This window comes from Halichoerus grypus, chromosome 2 (assembly GCF_964656455.1).
Source record: "Halichoerus grypus chromosome 2, mHalGry1.hap1.1, whole genome shotgun sequence".
Taxonomy (NCBI): domain Eukaryota; kingdom Metazoa; phylum Chordata; class Mammalia; order Carnivora; family Phocidae; genus Halichoerus; species Halichoerus grypus.
In genome coordinates, this window is record NC_135713.1 from 110659030 (window position 1) to 110673183 (window position 14154).

The following is a 14154-nucleotide window of genomic DNA, read 5'->3' on the forward strand; positions in this document are numbered from 1 at the left end:
TATTGTCACGTTAAAACATCTCAAATCTGTCCCACTGATGGCCACCTGGAAAAACATGAGTCTTATATATAGCAGGTTTTAAAAAAATTATTCCTATAAAACAGTGCTACACAATCATTTAAAAAGAAACACTGAAAAAGTTTGAAAGGTAGAGACAATGAATATTTTTATAAATATATAATGTATTATTTGTTTCAGAGGTACAGGTCTGTGATTCATCCGTCTTTACACAATTCACAGCGCTCACCATAGCACATACCCTCCCCAGTGTCCATCACCCAACCACCCCATCCCTCCCACCCCCCCTCCATTCCAGCAACCCTCAGTTTGTTTCCTGAGATTAAGAGTCTCTTATGGTTTGTCTCCCTCTCCAGTTTCGTCTTGTTTCATTTTTCCCTCCCTTCCCCTATGATCCTGTCTTGTTTCTCAAATTCCTCATATCAGTGAGATCATATGATACTGAGACAATGAATATCTTATTTATATTTAAATGTAAGACAAAATGGGCAACCCAACCCTCTTGGCTCCCCTCTGTCTTTGGGAGCTTTGTACTATCGCTCAATAAACTTCGCTTTGCTGCCCACCAGTCAGTCAGTATAAGACAAAAAAAAGTATTTCCGGTTCGTATTATGTTAGGGATGATTTGCTTTTAGAAAAACAACTACTTATTAAAAATAAGTCTTTATTAAACTGTTTTTCCTAAATTTAGTATCAGCCAGAAAGTTCAATTCATGTACTATTACTGGCGATTTAAAACAGGAACATACCTGCCATCCATTCGATGAAGAGATTATAATTGCTCTTCTCACATGTGGCTCCCAACATCCTAATGATGTTGGGATGATTCAAATGGCTCATCATTCTGATCTCTTCTCTTAATGCTTCCACTACTTCTTCTTGCTCAGAAGATGTATTTCTGACATATGTCACCTGTTTCAATAACCATGTTTACAAAGTTTTGAATTCTGATGAATTATTCTATTTACAAACTTCACTAACAATCTGATCTAAAATGGACAAATTCAAATCAGTTTATAGATTAACAGGAGTTGGCATTTATGCTCATGGATACAATGTAGATACTTTATAAAAAACCAAGTCAAGCTCTTAGAAAAGAGAGTCTAGCTTAAGAAGCAGTGAAATATCAGAAAAAGGGAAAAAACTGGGATGTTGCCAATCCTCCAAAACTGTTTAAAGATAGAATGAGAAAAGCCTATTCATAGAAGAACCAACATCGTTTAAAAATGAAAGCTTTATTATTTTCTTATCTTGATAAGCATGCTCAATATAAAAAGTCAACTACAGAGATCCCAAGATGCTGCTGCAATGGTAACACTGCTAAAAGGAGTAGGAAACCCTAACTCTTGTTTATAAAAAGCACAGACCCAAACCAAAAACAACCTCTATGAGGCCCATTGTGATGCTGCATCTTAAAATAATCATGCTTCAAGACTATACTTTCAGGGGTCATTTCTATAGTTCATTAAAATAATCATGCTTCAGCTTTTCATTAGAATTCATGATGCTTTTGGTGCTTCAGCAGTATTTACTTTGAAATTCAGGTTTCTGAAAAGAACTAAAGCGTATACACACAGGGACATATCCTTTATTTTTCTTATTTGCTCATGCTTCGTTTTTATAATTTAAGTCATTTATGTGCTCCCTAGATATTTACCTGTTTAACAGCCATTAAAGTTCCAGTTCCCACATCTTGAGCCTGGTAACAGGAAGAAAATGCTCCAAGGCCTATCTGCTGACCTTTCAGCCATTCAGTGTCTTCTCTGTAAGGCTGTTTTGCTTTGGTATGTCCTGGTAGAGTTTCTGGTGTCTACGTATTAAATGAAAGCAATCTTTTTACTGTTAAGTTACAAGAGGAAGAGTTTGTGAAATTAGTCTGGCAAAATATTATTCTTGTTCGGTCTGGCTTCCCAAACCACCTATAAAGTTGACCTCTGAAGGGACAGTGTTGGTGACCAATGTCAAATGCAGAAGTGATCACCATTACAGAAGCAACCAGAAATGCCTTTGAAATAGGCAAGTAGTGTTTGTGGTCAAGCAACGACACAAAACTGTTGTATAATTCTATGTGAAAAACTGCTTCTCACGATTAACTCAGTGAAAAGCATCATTTCTGAGTTAGATTTCTTTCAGCTTGGTCCAAGGAAACTCTCTAATCTCTTCAAGACTATACTTACATCCTGTTGAATAATGATGATGTCTTCTCCATTTTCAACTTGTAGTTGAGGAACTACAGGGAGGGCATCCTGAGACGCTGACATTGCCATGGCAATTGCTAAAGCTGCTTCTTCTTCAGCTTCCATCTTTTCTTTGCATTTCTGATTATGATTCACATCATCTTTGTAGGTATCATCATTTTCATCCTTTTCAGGAGAGAGCACAGCAACTTCTGACTTAAAAGTTACTGTTGTGTCACTTGAAGGCATAGATGCTTCAAGAAGGTCCTCAATACTGGAGTTGAGCTCTGCATTGACATCTAATCTGCATTTCTCTTCTACTGGGGTGAACACTGTCTCATCACTGGGTATGACAGCATTACTGCTATTGCTGCTGCTGCCAAAGCTGTCATCACATTTGGCAGGACTGTTCAGATCAAGTGTCATGCTATTCTTTGAGGCATCTCCCTGTTTACTTGTATTACCTGGGGTAGGTCGAGATGGCTTTGGCCTGTGTATATTACTAGAGGGCAGGGGTCTTGACTGAGTAAAGATGGGGGAAAGTTTATCTGAGTCTCTGTTTTCGGAACAGTTTCTCTGGAACTGTAGAGAAAATTTGCGCTGTGTTTGAGGAGATGCAGAAGGTATTTTGCAGGGAATGAATCCCTGAGGTCTATGCTTAGAGACATCTGTTCCAGTACCAGTTGGTGCAGAGGGGGCAGAGGAAGGAGTTGACAAGGGTGGAAACATTAATGGGGAATGATGAGATAAAGGAGAGGTGTTCAAACACTGACTGTGGGGTCTGCCTTTTGTTTGAACCATTGGCTTTGGTTGCTCCATTGTTGTTGAACTGGGAAGTCCTACTGAAATGCTGCCCAGTCTGTCAGTAATGTCCTCTGAATTGGCGCTCAGTTTTGTAGCACGCAGTCCTTTTCCAGTTTTCTCTAAATGATCTGTGCACTCAAGGGAGCTGTTCTCTCTGGTTTCTGGATAGCTGGTAGGGACAGACACCTGCGAAAAGCTGTCATGTCGACCATCCGAAGTGTCTCCAACACCCAGTTGGATGGCCTCAGCAATTTCCACCTCATCTGCAATAGCCATCAAACGACGACGCATCCTGGCAAAATGAGTGGAACTGGAAACATTCAGCATTTCTAATAGTTTTGAAAATACATGGGGTACTGCAGTAACCATTCTTGCAGAACTCAAATATATCCTTCGGGAGAGTTTACCAACCATTGAGTGGGAATTATCAATGGACTGCAAAGCAAAGGTTAAGAGGGACAGCAGCTTTTTATACCTGAAAGAAAAAAAAAACACATTCAATTACTAGACAAGTCAAAATTACTGCAAAATATATGCAAATTAAAAAAGGTACTAATTTACAACTTACACATTTAAAAAAATAATTTCAGAACAAAGGATCTATAAATTTTTAATTAAGTAGCCTAGACTTGAGGTTTTTATATCAATCAAAGATTAAGGTATTAGTGACCTATATATGCTCTGTAATTTCTGAGTCTTTCATGAATCTAAAATGTGTCCTTCTTAGGGGAGTGGGGATGGAGTAGAAAGGAAGAACAAAGTAATATATTTGCAGAAGAAAAATTACCTGACTTCAACAGGCTCAGCTTGTGAAACATCAGTACTGACAATATGAGGGTAAAATTCAGCAGGAAATTCCAACAGCAGTCTGTCTATAAGACAAAGGCGGCCAAGAAGTTCTTGCCAGTTGTTTGATTCAGTTTGGTTTCCAAGAATACAACTTAAGACATAATCAACACCACCAATACCAATGGATCCTATGAAAAGGAAAGCAAAAATAATTGAAAAGCAGCGATATGAAAATCTAAAAACATGATCAAAATAGCATAATGCCAAGAATAATACTCTAATTATATTCATTTTAAGAATTTCTTAGGGGTTGCGCCTGGGTGGCTCAGTCCAGTTAAATGGCCAACTCTTGATTTTGGTTCAGATCATCATCTCAGAGTCCTGGCATTGAGCCCTGAGTCTGGCTCTGTGCTCAGCAGGGAGTCTGCTCCCTCTCCCTCTGCCCCTTCCCCTGTGCAGTCTCTCTCAGATAAATAAATCTTTTAAAAAAGAAAGAATTTCTTAGATTAATTCATATTTCTAATGTTAGCTGACTCAATCAATTTACACAATTACTCCAAACTCCCGTTTACAACTGCCCTATCAGAGATTACGGGATTAGACAGTCGGCGAAGGAAAATGGTAAGACGTGCTATATTAAGTAAAAAGTTATTACCAGCTTTAAGTATTTCTCTGCCAACTGCCAACTCTCCTGCTTGGCCTTTGCATAATTCCAGCAGTGTTGATATAGACAGTTGACTTGTACGACTAAAAATGAAAGAAGCAACGTCAGACTTGGATCTTAGATAAAATACACATTAAAAGGACAATAGTAATGTAATGCTATGTGAAAAGGTGGGGAAAAAAGCTTCCACAAGTGTTTGCTTTTCCACCACTAAGATCACATTAACAATGTCCCTACAAATAATAATATTCATTATTTAAGGTCTAATTTCATAAGTTTTACCTCATTTGTGTTAAGCACAGAACTTTTACTACTGGCTCTTAGAGAGCAAATACTGATTTAAATAAAATAGCAAACCAGATAAAAGGCGTATTTTGATTATTTCATTAAAATAAAAAAGACTCATTTTGATTTCTGAATTTTCAGTAAGACTCTCTTGCTTTAAAAATAAAACCTTCCCATCCAAAACTTTATGTTCTCTTATATAGTCTGAGTGAGTTCCAAATACCTTAAAATCTCTTTACTGTATTTTTTTATAATGTTCTGTCATTGAAGGGACCGGGTAAACAACCTAATTTTAGTATTCGGGAAAGCACACAACACAACAAATGCCACAAAAGCAATGAAGTTATCAGAAAAATTACTCTAATCCTGAAAAACTGTAATTTATTTACTATGCATTTTGCAAATTATTTGTTAATTTGCCTAATGTTGTTCAGGTATTATAGTATTCTAAGCAACAAGACAAACTCTAATACTTTCTATCCATAGGCTTGTGTAGAGAAAACAATGGAGGCACAAGACAGACTTCATGAAATGACAAGCAAGTCAAATCTAAGCACCTAGACCATACAAACCTACAAACTACATCACGTGACTTAGGAAGACAAAAGTTGGGCTGAGCAAGCTCCAAATGGGTATAATGGCTGAGGCACAACAAGGGAGATTCAGTGTCCCCCCGCCCCCAGAGAAGGGTGGGACGGGAAGAGGGAGAATGCCCAATGACCTTTGGCACCAGCTGTACTCATTAAAGGAGCAGTGAGCGAACCAGTGGTCTCATAAAAGCACAGTTTATTTTTTACTATGATTGTGCCTCACTTCTCTACCTATCCTTACCCCTCCAATTAGCATTACTCTTGTTCCTTGTCAGTTTTTAAGGATATTGCAGGGCTATACGGAATTTGTTGCTGTGGGGTTTTTTCAGCATAAACTGTCATAGAGTAAAATTCCATTACACAGCAAATATGGAATTGTTTTGTTTTTTTAAGCAGATGCAGTGATTTTATTGGTTCCTATCCCATGTAACTCATTCTCTAAAATGAGATTATGTATATAACACCTATTGTTCTTTCAACTGGAGTTGAGATTAAGAATATTACTTTAAAAGAAAATCAATCACAACACAATATGGTTATCCATGCAGTTTGTTAGCCTGTCATTAGTCCTTCTCCCTAGTGTTCAACAGCTTTAAGTGTTACATTTTAATTTCAAATCTCATATTAGAAAACAATATTCAAAGCCTCATTTAATAAATATGTATCAAATACTCACCAGGTGTGAGGCTTGTTGCTAGGCTTTTAATATAAGAGGGTTTGAAGCAGTTCATCAATAGGGCCTTACCTATTGGCATCTGCACACTTGACTAGGATGGTGTCTACAACTGGCCGGAGAAGTCTCTGCAGTTTGATTCTTTCTGCCAAACTATGGCAAGGTGTATATACTAGCATGGCTCTCAACGTTTTCTGGGAGGAAAAAACTGAAGGTCAGTTTAATTGCATTTGAAAAGCATCAGAGACCCTGGCATAATCTGAGGTGATTTAATAAAATAAATAATGACAGGAAAGGATTATAACCCATAAATAAATAATCCATGAATCCATACTGATACAAATAAATGAATAAATAAACAGATGGGGTACAAAGAAACTCTCTGAACTATTTCTGCAATTTTTGAAGTATGAATTTCAAAATGAGAAGTTAAAAAAGAGCTTCCAATGCCAAAGATGGAATAATATGAGCAACAAATTAAATGATGATAGTACTGGATTTTAATCCATAGATGAAAATAAATACCCATCAGCCTATATTGGTATAAATTTAAAAACTGAAGAAATACATCAATGGGGAGAGAAGAGACAGTTCCTCTTGATAGAAGAATTCCAATTAATTAATATAGAAGGAATGAGGGAAACAGAAAATCACCATTAGAGCACCATAATAATAAGGTCTAATTCCATAATTTCGTAAGTTTTACCTCATTTGTGTTAAGCACAGAACTTTTACCAGTGGCTCTTAGAGAGCAAATACTGATTTAAATAGTAAACCAGATAAAAGGCGTATTTTGATTATTTCATTAAAATAAAAAAGAAGACTCGTTTTGATTTCTGAATTTTCAGTAAGACTGTTGCTTTAAAAATAAAACCTTCCCATCCAAAACTTTATGTTCTCTTATATAGTCTGAGTGAGTTCCAAATACCTTAAAATCTCTTTACTGTATTTTTTTTATAATGTTCTGTCATTGAAGGGACCAGGTAAACAACCTAATTTTAGTATTCGGGAAAGCACACAACACAACAAATGCCACAAAAGCAATGAAGTTATCAGAAAAATATGTACTCTAATCCTGAAAAACTAATTTATTTACTATGCATTTTGCAAATTATTTGTTAATTTGCCTAATGTTGTTCAGGTATTATAAATAGTATTCTATCTAAGCAACAAGACAAACTAATACTTTCAATCCATAGGCAAATCCACTGACAAATGCTAAAATCAGTGGGCAAAATTCTTAAGAGAAACAGGATATTTGCACAGTCTCAAAGTATCTCCTCCAAGACATTTATTAATGGTAATTTATAGCAAGAAACCCAACAGACATCACCTTAACCAAATGATGAAAGACAGCATCACCAATAATACGACACACCAACATCATGTACCCCTTGATACAATGCACTAAGAATGGCAACATCACCTCTCGTATTCTTATGAAAAATGCATAAACTCAATCAAATCATGAGAAAATATGAGATAAACCCAAAATGAGGGACATTCTTCAAAATAAGTGGCCAGCACACTTCAAAAATGTCAAGATGTATCCAAGACAAGGAAAGACTGAGGAACTGTCACAGATGGGAAGACATTAAGGGAGCACGGTAACTAAATGCAATGTGAGTTTCTGGACTGGATCCTAAAACAGAAAAAAGACATTAATGGAAAAACTGGTAAAAACTGAGTAAGGTCTGTGGCTTAGCCGTAAAGGACACTGTTGGCAACAATTGGGGATATCTGATTATGGATTTCATAAGTACATAATAATATTGTTATTAATGCTAAATTTCCTGAGTCTGCTGATTGCACTGTGGTTATACAGAAGAATGTATTTGTTCTTAAAAGATACGCGCTAAAATATTTGAGCTGAAATGTCATATGATGCCTGCAAATAACTCTCAAATGGTTCAGCAAATGAGGGAGGGGAAGGGAAAACAGGAAAGACAAAAGGGAAGGGAGAAAGAATGGAGAGCTTTAAGGGAAGGAGCCATTTCTGCCTCCACTGTGCATGGCACACTAAGTAATTATAGAGGAGTCAGAATATAGTATGATTCTCAGTCTCTTCACTTCACAGCTCACAAACTACATGGGAAACCATGTGAACTTAAGAAGAAACAACCAGAGAGTAAGGCAGTACATTGAACAACCAAGTATGCCTGAAGGTTTGTGTTGGAAAATAGTAAGAAAAAGAGGTAAAAAGTTGGGCCAAGAACATTGGTCTTTACAGTATGCTGGTCCCTGGATATTCTACATAAAAAAACAGACCATGGTAAGATAGATTTGGGAAATAATGCATTCTACTTCTTGCTCTTAAAAATTCCTAATGTACATTAGCTTACTGAAGGTTCCTAGAAGCCATGCAGTGAACAGACCCACTTAACTCGTGTAATTCATTGCGCGTCAATTTTAACTGAACACAGAACTCTTTCTTCAGGGGAGGTTTTCATAATCCTGCCAAACTGTCATGAAATATGCTTTTGGAAATGCAGCTAAAGCAACAGAATCATCTTAAGGGTTTCTAACCTAGGGAATAATCAAAGTGGTCTTTAAGGAATACTGATGGCTACTGTATAGTCAATGTTCTTACAATGTGCCAGACATTATGGCTAGAGGTTTTACACAATCTCATTTCAAACCTAAGCGGTAACATTTTCATTATTTTATATGTGAGAAAGCTGAAATTTAATGAGTCCTAAAGTCACACTGCCAGCAAATGAAGAACCAGAATTTGAATCAAGGTCTCTATAATCTTGACCTTATGTTCAGATTGCCTAGGCTAGTCCCAGTTTAACTAGCAGATTATTCAAGTACCCCAGTTAGGATGATAAATTATGAAAGCACTCAGTTCTGACTCCAAATTCATGTTCATAACCGTCAGGCTATATTACCTCTCAAAAAGAAGATTCACAGGGCATAGTTGTTATAGGATGGGTTAGAAAAAGACTGAGAGTGGAAGCAGAGAGATTAATGAGTTTTAAAAACGAACTAGGTAAGAATTATTCTAAAGCAGTGGTTGTGAACTGGGCAATTGTGACCCTCAGGGGACACTCAGCAATGCCTGGAGACATTCTTGGTTGTCATGAAGGGGGTGGGAGGGAGAAGAGAGGTTTGCTACTGGTATCTAGCGGGTAGTGGCCAGGGATGCTGCTAAAACATCCTACAGTGCACGAGACAGCATAATTATCTGGCTCAATGTCAAGAGTGCTGAGGTTGAGAAACCCTGTTTTAAAGATATGTATACTCAGAATGGAGAAAGTCAAATTAGCCTCCAAAATTACAAATTAACCTCCTCATTCCATCCCACTCATCAAAGACAACTTCTAATAGCTTCGACTAGAAAAACAACTCAGTCATCTATGTCATGGAGCCCTCCTCTGTGAAAAGGATCCTGAATTTCCATACAACAATGTTTATTAATAACCAGTTCTCCTTAATGTCTAATAATCAAATTTTTAAAAAATCAAAGTAATTATCACTTGCTATCCCATAAAGCATTTTTAATTTGATCATGTGTAAGGTGGAAGGAAAATTTAAAGATATGAACAGCAAGACATGGCTATTTTAGGGGAGAAAAGTAAACAGTATATAAGAAAACTTGAATAGATTAAAACAAGTAAAATCCAAATGAAGAGAATAAATGGAAAATTGCAATTTCTTGGGATTATGGAATAAAGATTTGGATTTTCCAAAATTAAATCAGGTAAAGTAGTTTCACTGGATCTTAAGAGTGGTATCTACAAGCTCTAAACAAAACAAAAAACCCACCCATAATGCTTTGGTTACGTAATAAAGCTACTTACTAAAGCAGCAACGTACACTTTGTAGACAGGGTCAGCACAGACCATTGACAAAACGTTGCAGCATGCCTCTACCACGTCTCCTGAGATACTGGTCTGGGAAGACCCACTGCTGGCTCCAGCACTCGGGCTGCTTCTACCGTTGCTCCCAGAATTTCCAGTGCTCTCCCCATTTGCCAATAGCAGAGCCCCACTAACATCGTGGGAAAGACGCCTGAGAGCCATCTCTCTTACATTCCAGTTTCTAGAAAATAAGCAGCCAACGAGTTCCATTCCAAATACCTATAGTCAAACAAACACAATGAATTCAATGTGGAGAAAAACTAATGAACCTCAAGTATTTGAATATAAGCATGATTTTTGATTACTAAAGGAAAATTGTGGACATTTCTTAAATCTTCACCAATCTACACAGTTTCAAATTATGTCTGGCCACTTAAAAATCAGAAGGAGGAATTTTATATTCAAGTTTAACTGCTAATTATCCAAACTCTTTTACATTTATTAGCTCAAATAAAATTAAGAGTGAACTCCATTAAGTAATTAGATGGATATGTATATGTTTCTGTACTCCTATACTTACGACAAAAAAAATCTGTGAAGAACCCCAACTTTATATTTGTATTAAGGTAGTTAAAGAGAGAAAAAACTGAAGCAAGATAAAGCCAAACCAAAAAAGGCACTAGAGTCTCCAAGAGATACAGAGTATTTCTCCTATAGATGACAGTGGTAAGTCAAAAACTTTTACTGTGATTTTTGTCTTGTAGAAAAAGGTTAAAGAAAAAAAAACCCTCAACAAAATAGATGGAACTATAATGAAGGGAGTGGAAAAATCTAAAGAAAAAAGAAAAAAACTCATGTTCAAATCAGCAAATCACCATGCCTGCAAAGCCCAAGAGTCCCTAAATAAAGGAAAGGGTACATGGTTTTGACATTATGGGCCAATTAGGTAAAAGTAAACTTAAAACCTAAGATAACTTATCATATGAAAAATTTCTAAATTTTAGAGATGAATAAACACAATTTTAGGGCAAATAAATGATGATTTACTTAAATGTGTTCTGTTACAAGGTGACAGTAAAGGAGAATAAATCAACTAGAATATAGTCAACTTATTATATGCCTGGCACATAGTGTTAAAGAGCATACCATGGATTAAGTCTTAATTCTGTCTTATGTCATATTCTTAGTAAAAAACTAGGAGTAGATAGCATAGCCCAGCCTAAAGCTTAAGCAAAACCGACTACACCACTGCCTTGAAAGAATGCGTCCAATAGCTCCTAAGTATCGAGAGTTCTCTTGAGGACTCATGAAGGGGCAGGTGAGGGCCTATGTTCAATACCACTAATGAACCAGATAAAAGAAATAAAGTATGTTTATTAAGTTTGCAAATTTTATTAGATTCATGATAGGTTACTTACATGCTGAGAAAAGAGAATTCAAAAGCTGCAGGACTATAATAGTCATAAAAAGAAAAAGGAAATCCTAATGACACACAAGTTGAATGAGCTGGTGTGTCTGTTTACAAATTTAAGAGCATTAAACAGAATTTAACAGATTACTGAAAACATTTACTTCACTACTGTCTACTGGAGACGTTGTTTAGTTTGGGATTCTACATTTTAAAAACATAATAGACTTAGCAGACAATGACAAAGAAAATCACTAGACTCCAACCAACCAACCAACAGAAATTCCAATTTACTGAGGAAGAAAAAACATTTCATCAGAAGAGAAAGTAAAACCGGAAACTGCCCTTTCAAATAAAAATGGCTAATATAAGGTAAAAGCCATACATTTTTTTCCCTATTCATCCACTCAGCAATTATTAAGCACCTACTATATATGCCATGAGGATACAGAAAAGAGAAATTGAGTTTAAATGGTGATAAATAAGAAAAATGACAGAAATTCTTAGTAGAAATGGGATTAAACATTTGAACAAGTTAGCATTGAAGGAGTCTAGTGTCTATCCTTAGATAATCCTGATGTCTGATGGTTCAGAGCTCTTTCTAGAGATGGGAGGTGAGACTCCAAGAATTTTTGAAGTTTAAACTCTATAATAAGCAGCAGAGTGTTAACACCAGAGGTAAAATTTTCAATCGAATTATCAGTCATGATGGAGGGAAGCAAATTACAATATAAACAACTGGGAGATAGCTACATTAATTGGTCTATAAAGGTTTATTTGAGAAGTGAAGAATAAGAACTACTTACCTGAATCCATGGCTCAGCTAAATCTTTGTAAGCAGGAGGAATCTGCTGAGTTCCATAATGAGTAAGGTTAAAATTGCTCTCCTGACTCCTTCGTTGTGACCCAGCCAAAGGCTGCTGCTGTATGGTTTGCTGCTGTGCAGCTCGCAGGGAAGAAGGGGAATCCACAGGGCTTGACAGCTCGTGGCTAAATGAAATATTAACAAAGGCGTGTTAAAAGATTTAAATAACACTTTGAGAACATTTTTATCTTTCATTAAACATATCCAAATCATTAATTCAAAATCCAAAATTACCTGTAGAAATCATGAGATCTCCACTTAGACCTACAAAGGGGACATATTAAAGGTTCTCTATTTCTTCTACATTCTTCTGCCCCTGAAAAATTAAAGGAAAAAAACTTAAAAAATATATAAATGCTTAACATTAAGTGGTTGTATATAATAATTGCTGCTAATGGCTAGTATAGGTTTATATCAAAGGAACCTCAAAAAATAATTTGATGTATTTACCTAGAAGCAAGCAAACACAGGAGGTAAAATTATTCTGATGTGTGTACCTTTTGCAAATGCTATTTTTCTTACAACATGTATTTTGCTAACTATTTTTTAAAACATTCTGCCCACTTGATCACCTGGTAATGTCATTCCAAAACTTGCTTTCATGTTACCCTGTCATGCCTGCCCAGGTCTTCTTCTACCTCCTCACTTCCACGTATACCTTCCAGACCAGAATTATGTTTTTAATTCTGTGCATGCCTTCCATTACTACATGTATCACACTATATTACATTTCTTTGCTTACAAAGCTCAACTCCTAACAAATCCTAAACTCCAGTTCGTTGAAAACTTTACATAAGGGCCTAGATATACTTCTTTTCTTCTCCCCCCAAAAGTCAGGTTAAAACCCTAAATAATACAGTTGACTCCTAGAGTAACTGTGCTGAGGAAGCACAGGGAGAAAAAGAGCCACATACAGATTGACATGCAGTGGTGATGCAGCTTGTTCCTGCAGCCATCTTCACACACGGTAAGACTCTCTTCATCAAGCATGCCCAACAAGCAAATAGGACACATCTGTTCCTCCTCATCTTTTATACTACGAGGAAGGGGAAAGGAAAGCATTAAATGCTAAAGAATATAATACAGAATTAACACCATAGCTAAAAACAATTTTGGATTCTTTACAATATGAAAAAACTGATTAGAAATTCTTGTTAGGAGCATCTTCTGTGGAACTATTTGAGAAATATTTATTTCTCCTATTACTATACAGTAATTTTAAATGAGATTCACACCACTAGTATTTATAGATTGTGGGTATGTGTTAACCTTTCCTTGCTATGAATACAATTCAGTATACGAACTACAATCTTAGAGACCGATGTAGCCCCTCAATTCTGCTGTTGTACCTTTTGAACAAACTGCTATAAGGTTTGACTATATACAAACATGTGATATGTCAATAGTTTCAAGATTTCAATTACTGGAAAGGACTTAGAGCTCATCTATCTAGGTAAGTTTGAAAGCCCATCACAGGCACTTTTTGTGGGTCCATAAACTGATCCAACTTTCCTAGAAACTAAGCTAGAAACATATGTCACATTGTTAATAAGCAAAACCTTTCAACTAGACTTCTAGGAATATATCATAAGGAAACAGACAAAATAATAAACGTGTGTATGTATATAAAAGAATGTTCACTGCAGTATTGTTTAGCATAAAGAAAAAAATCAACCAAATGAACATCAAAAGAAGGTTAAAAAAAATAGTACACCACACACTGTGAAGCTTTTAAAAAGGATCTAAGACATTCATAAATGACAAAGACATCTACAATATACTATATGGTGAAAAAAAAAAGCATGACAGAATTCTAATTTGTATAGAATGATTCCAATTTATGGCAATATTGCAACTTTATTGTGTATATTTGAAATACTCTTAATACACAAAGTGCTTTTAAAAATCAGTAAGAAAAATACTAGTAATTCAATAGTAAAATGGGCAAAGAAGATAAAAAGGCAATTGAAATGAAAAATACCAATAGTCAGTTAAGTATGAAAAATGAAGTATAAAGTGCATATTAATGAAACCATATCTTTTTTTTTTTAATAATCTGATTGACACAAATTGTATAG

General features: G+C 35.9%; 1 protein-coding gene and 1 long non-coding RNA gene across 3 annotated transcripts in view; one reads left to right on the forward strand and one right to left on the reverse strand.

Moving 5' to 3' along the window:
* Positions 1–14154, forward strand: part of LOC118518721 (uncharacterized) — a 114443-nt gene that overhangs the window by 51398 nt on the left and 48891 nt on the right. The window contains exon 4 of one of the 2 annotated variants that reach the window (XR_013445809.1): positions 5224–5499. The exons of the other annotated variant lie outside the window; for it this stretch is intronic. This is a non-coding gene — a long non-coding RNA (uncharacterized LOC118518721). Of the gene's footprint in view, positions 1–5223; positions 5500–14154 lie in introns of those variants that run through there. 2 annotated transcript variants of the gene reach the window in all.
* MAP3K1 (mitogen-activated protein kinase kinase kinase 1) overlaps positions 1–14154 on the reverse strand; it is a 75732-nt gene that overhangs the window by 6985 nt on the left and 54593 nt on the right. The window contains exons 7-16 of the mRNA XM_036065669.2: positions 12991–13112; positions 12311–12392; positions 12018–12201; positions 9804–10082; positions 6073–6194; positions 4444–4535; positions 3787–3976; positions 2196–3474; positions 1676–1828; positions 768–930 (exon numbers count right to left, since the gene is read on the reverse strand). Coding sequence (XP_035921562.1) covers positions 768–930; positions 1676–1828; positions 2196–3474; positions 3787–3976; positions 4444–4535; positions 6073–6194; positions 9804–10082; positions 12018–12201; positions 12311–12392; positions 12991–13112 — 2666 coding nt within the window. The remainder of the gene's footprint in view (positions 1–767; positions 931–1675; positions 1829–2195; positions 3475–3786; positions 3977–4443; positions 4536–6072; positions 6195–9803; positions 10083–12017; positions 12202–12310; positions 12393–12990; positions 13113–14154) is intronic.